General features: G+C 49.4%; 1 protein-coding gene across 1 annotated transcript; it reads right to left on the bottom strand.

Moving 5' to 3' along the window:
- Positions 1-447: 447 nt before the first annotated feature.
- LOC119352122 (indole-3-acetic acid-induced protein ARG7-like) lies at positions 448-1,457 on the bottom strand. The gene has a single exon (XM_037618851.1). The coding sequence runs from the start codon at positions 1,324-1,326 to the stop codon at positions 871-873; it is 456 nt and encodes a 151-aa protein (XP_037474748.1). The 5' UTR covers positions 1,327-1,457; the 3' UTR covers positions 448-870.
- Between the last annotated feature and the right edge of the window lie 1,552 nt (positions 1,458-3,009).

The raw sequence follows: 3,009 nt of genomic DNA, 5'->3' as shown, positions 1-3,009 counted from the left end.
GCGGGCAGGAGAGAAAGAAACTGAAAAATACTTGGTTGACTGCACAATAGCGGTTGCGATTCGGGAAATGCTACTACTACTACTTATGTTGATTGTTGCAGTTGTGGAACGAATTATTGCCAATAATAGATAATAATTCGAGCTGGTAGCGGGTAGTAGATGGTGATAATTCCGTGATCATTGCCACCAGCCTAGCGACAGCGTGAACACTCATATTCTACTCCAAAAGTTTGTACTTAAGCTCCCAAACCGTTGTTGGGTTCTCCCATTAGTTAAATCATGCAAGTTCAAATCTTCTTCACGCTTGCCCTACCACATGCAGCTCAGAAAGGTACTAGACTAGCACCCATCTGCACTTCTGAGTAGAATACAGTTTTCTCGGAGAACGGTGCGTACGACTCTCTGCAGAAACCAAGAGAAATTTGAAATCTCAACATCACACAACGGTGAGTAGAAATGTTTCACTTGAATTCACTTGCAATGTCGGCCGAATCGCCGTAGCACGGGCGAGCTATTTACAACGGTGAATTATTCGGTAAGTGAAGGAAAAATAATCAAGAAGAAGAAGAAGAAGAAAGAATAGATCCCCGGCACTACTAAGTAATTTTCCTGCCCGGATTTGACAAGGGAGTGAATGGATGGCTAGACCCCGGGCGCCTCAAGGCCCGGAGGTTCCTCAGCCATCTCACTTCGCCGCCTCCTGCCGGCCGCTCACGACCTCTCGCTCCGTCCCGGCGGCTCTGCTCCGCCCGGCGACAACGGAGGGAGGGAGAGGGAAGAAAAAAGAAAAAGAAACAAAAAAAACACGACGGCCACCACCAGCGCAAATGGCGTGGAGCGCGCGCGCGGCCGGCCTAGCTCGGAGCGGAGTCACCAGACGAACTTGTCGGAGGAGATGCCGCGGAGGAGCGGGAGCGCGTCGCCGGCGGCCGCGCAGCAGCACGAGTAGGCGCCGCTCTCGATGTCCTCGAGGGTGAGGAACCGCGCGGCGGACGAGGAGGAAGAGAGGTGGCGGAGCACGTGCTCGAAGAGGCCCTCGTCGCAGGGGAGCGCGATGGGGCCGCACGCGCCGGAGGCGCCGGAGGGGAACCCGTACTCCTCCTCCGCCTGCCGGAGCAGCTCCCGGAAGACGGGGTGGTTCAGGTGCGCCGCGCGCACCACGAACCGCCGCGACGAGCCGCCCACGCACACCGCCACGTGCCCCGCCGGCACCGACACGGCGCCGCCGCCGCCGCCGGCCGCCGTGCGCGCCGCCGCGCGGGACCGCCACCGCCGCAGCGTCTGCCGGAGCCAGACGATGTTGCGGATCTTGCTGCATTTCGCCATCGGCAGTTGAGGGGCTGAGCTGAGCGGCTGGTCTGCTGTTGTTGGGTGGGGAGAGGAGGAGGAGCTGGTGGAATGGAGCTGGCTTCCCGTAGGTGGCGGGGTAGGAAGCTTTATAGGAGGGAGGGTGGGAGTGGGAGGGAGATGATGGACTTGGGTTCGTAGTCCAGTTGGCCTCGAATAAATAATCTGTGCTGTGTGAAGGGGACGGGACTTCATTCCTACATTTTTCACAAAAAAAAAAGCATAAGCTCCGGCTTTTAAATATGTACATGCATTTGCAGTTGAAATATTTTATACTCCCTCTGTAAACTAATATAAGAGCGTTTAGAATACTAAAATAGTGATCTAAATGCTTTTATATTAGTTTAGAGAAGAATACTCACAAATGAAGGTCGTTAGTGATCATTGTTTGTCAGGACATTTTCTTAAGATAGGTTCAGCAGACTTTGAGACCTAAAAGTTGTACGCTTTCTTCATAAATACATGACATATCTATGGAAACAATACTGCCAAAAAAAAATATGCTGTATTTAGTGATCGAATTGCAAAATTATACGCATGTTGATGCTTTTATAACCGTGACAAATATTCAAAACTATTTTGCATTTCTATATGAATGCACCGAAAATAGTATCCCATGGTTAAAAAGACTTAAATTATGGATGAGGTAGTCTCTTTATCAAGTTCAATGTTTCCTTGTGTATGTGCACGCCAAGTAGTCTTTGCAATGCCTCATCAATGGAGAGTTGATGATTTTTTTCGAATAAGACTCTTGATTTTGTATTAAAGACTTTCAACGATATATGACATTCCCATAAAAAGGACAACCTGGTTACTAGTGAACCAAACAAATTTAATCTACCGGACGAGCTAGCGGAAGGCAACCTAATATCGCTGCCCTGATATTGTATCTTGCGGTCTAGAAGTCATCGTGCTAAGGTCCAGCTGGACCAACGCCCTGGAAAAGAAGTAATAACCGTAGAAGTCTTCTGTAGATCAGAAACCCCAAAGCTAAACAATCTCTTGAACAAAACTTCTGCCAATTTCGTCATTTGCGATCGACAGGAAACATGAACAAATACGCAATGATATGTCGCATCAGGGAGACACCCCAGGGGGGTGAGGCAGAAACCTCATTGTAACCGCAAAAATGGTGGAGGGGCATCATAACAATCGCCAAGGGTAGCGTTTCGCCATCGATGTCGCTGACAGCCCTCCACCACTTAAAGAGTGGGAAGAAGAACGCAATTAGCTTGATATCAATATGAAGACACATGAAGCGCTCACCAGATCCCAAGGACTTGAAACAAAGGTAGGCAAAACCTTCCAGATCCAACAATGGTAACCAAGACAACCACCGCTTCGATGAGAGATCCAGAGAAAACTTATTTGTCGGCATGATCGCCACCACCAGAGTAAAAGTCATTCACAACCAAACCTAGCTAATATAACTACTCAGGGCACTTGAAAACAAAGTCCCGATGTTTTATTCCCTTCCGTCGCCATAGGAGCTGCAGGCGGAGGCGAGCGAACCTCAGTGACGGTGACACCAAAATCCAAGGTGCCTGCTTGCTCTTCTCTTTGTTTTTGACATGACCCACTTGCTCCTCTCGCGGGATCTCCTATCATGGCTAGGGTTTTACATGAGACCTAGAAAAGCAATCACCACAATTGCATCTAATT

This window comes from Triticum dicoccoides, chromosome 2A (assembly GCF_002162155.2).
Source record: "Triticum dicoccoides isolate Atlit2015 ecotype Zavitan chromosome 2A, WEW_v2.0, whole genome shotgun sequence".
Lineage (NCBI taxonomy): Eukaryota > Viridiplantae > Streptophyta > Magnoliopsida > Poales > Poaceae > Triticum > Triticum dicoccoides.
Note: the sequence above shows the minus strand (reverse complement) of the source record. Positions and strands in the feature narration are given on the sequence as shown.

Bases quoted from the DNA above. Each gene is read 5' to 3' on its own strand.
- LOC119352122 (XM_037618851.1), bottom strand. From the start codon at position 1,326: ATGGCGAAATGCAGCAAGATCCGCAACATCGTCTGGCTCCGGCAGACG.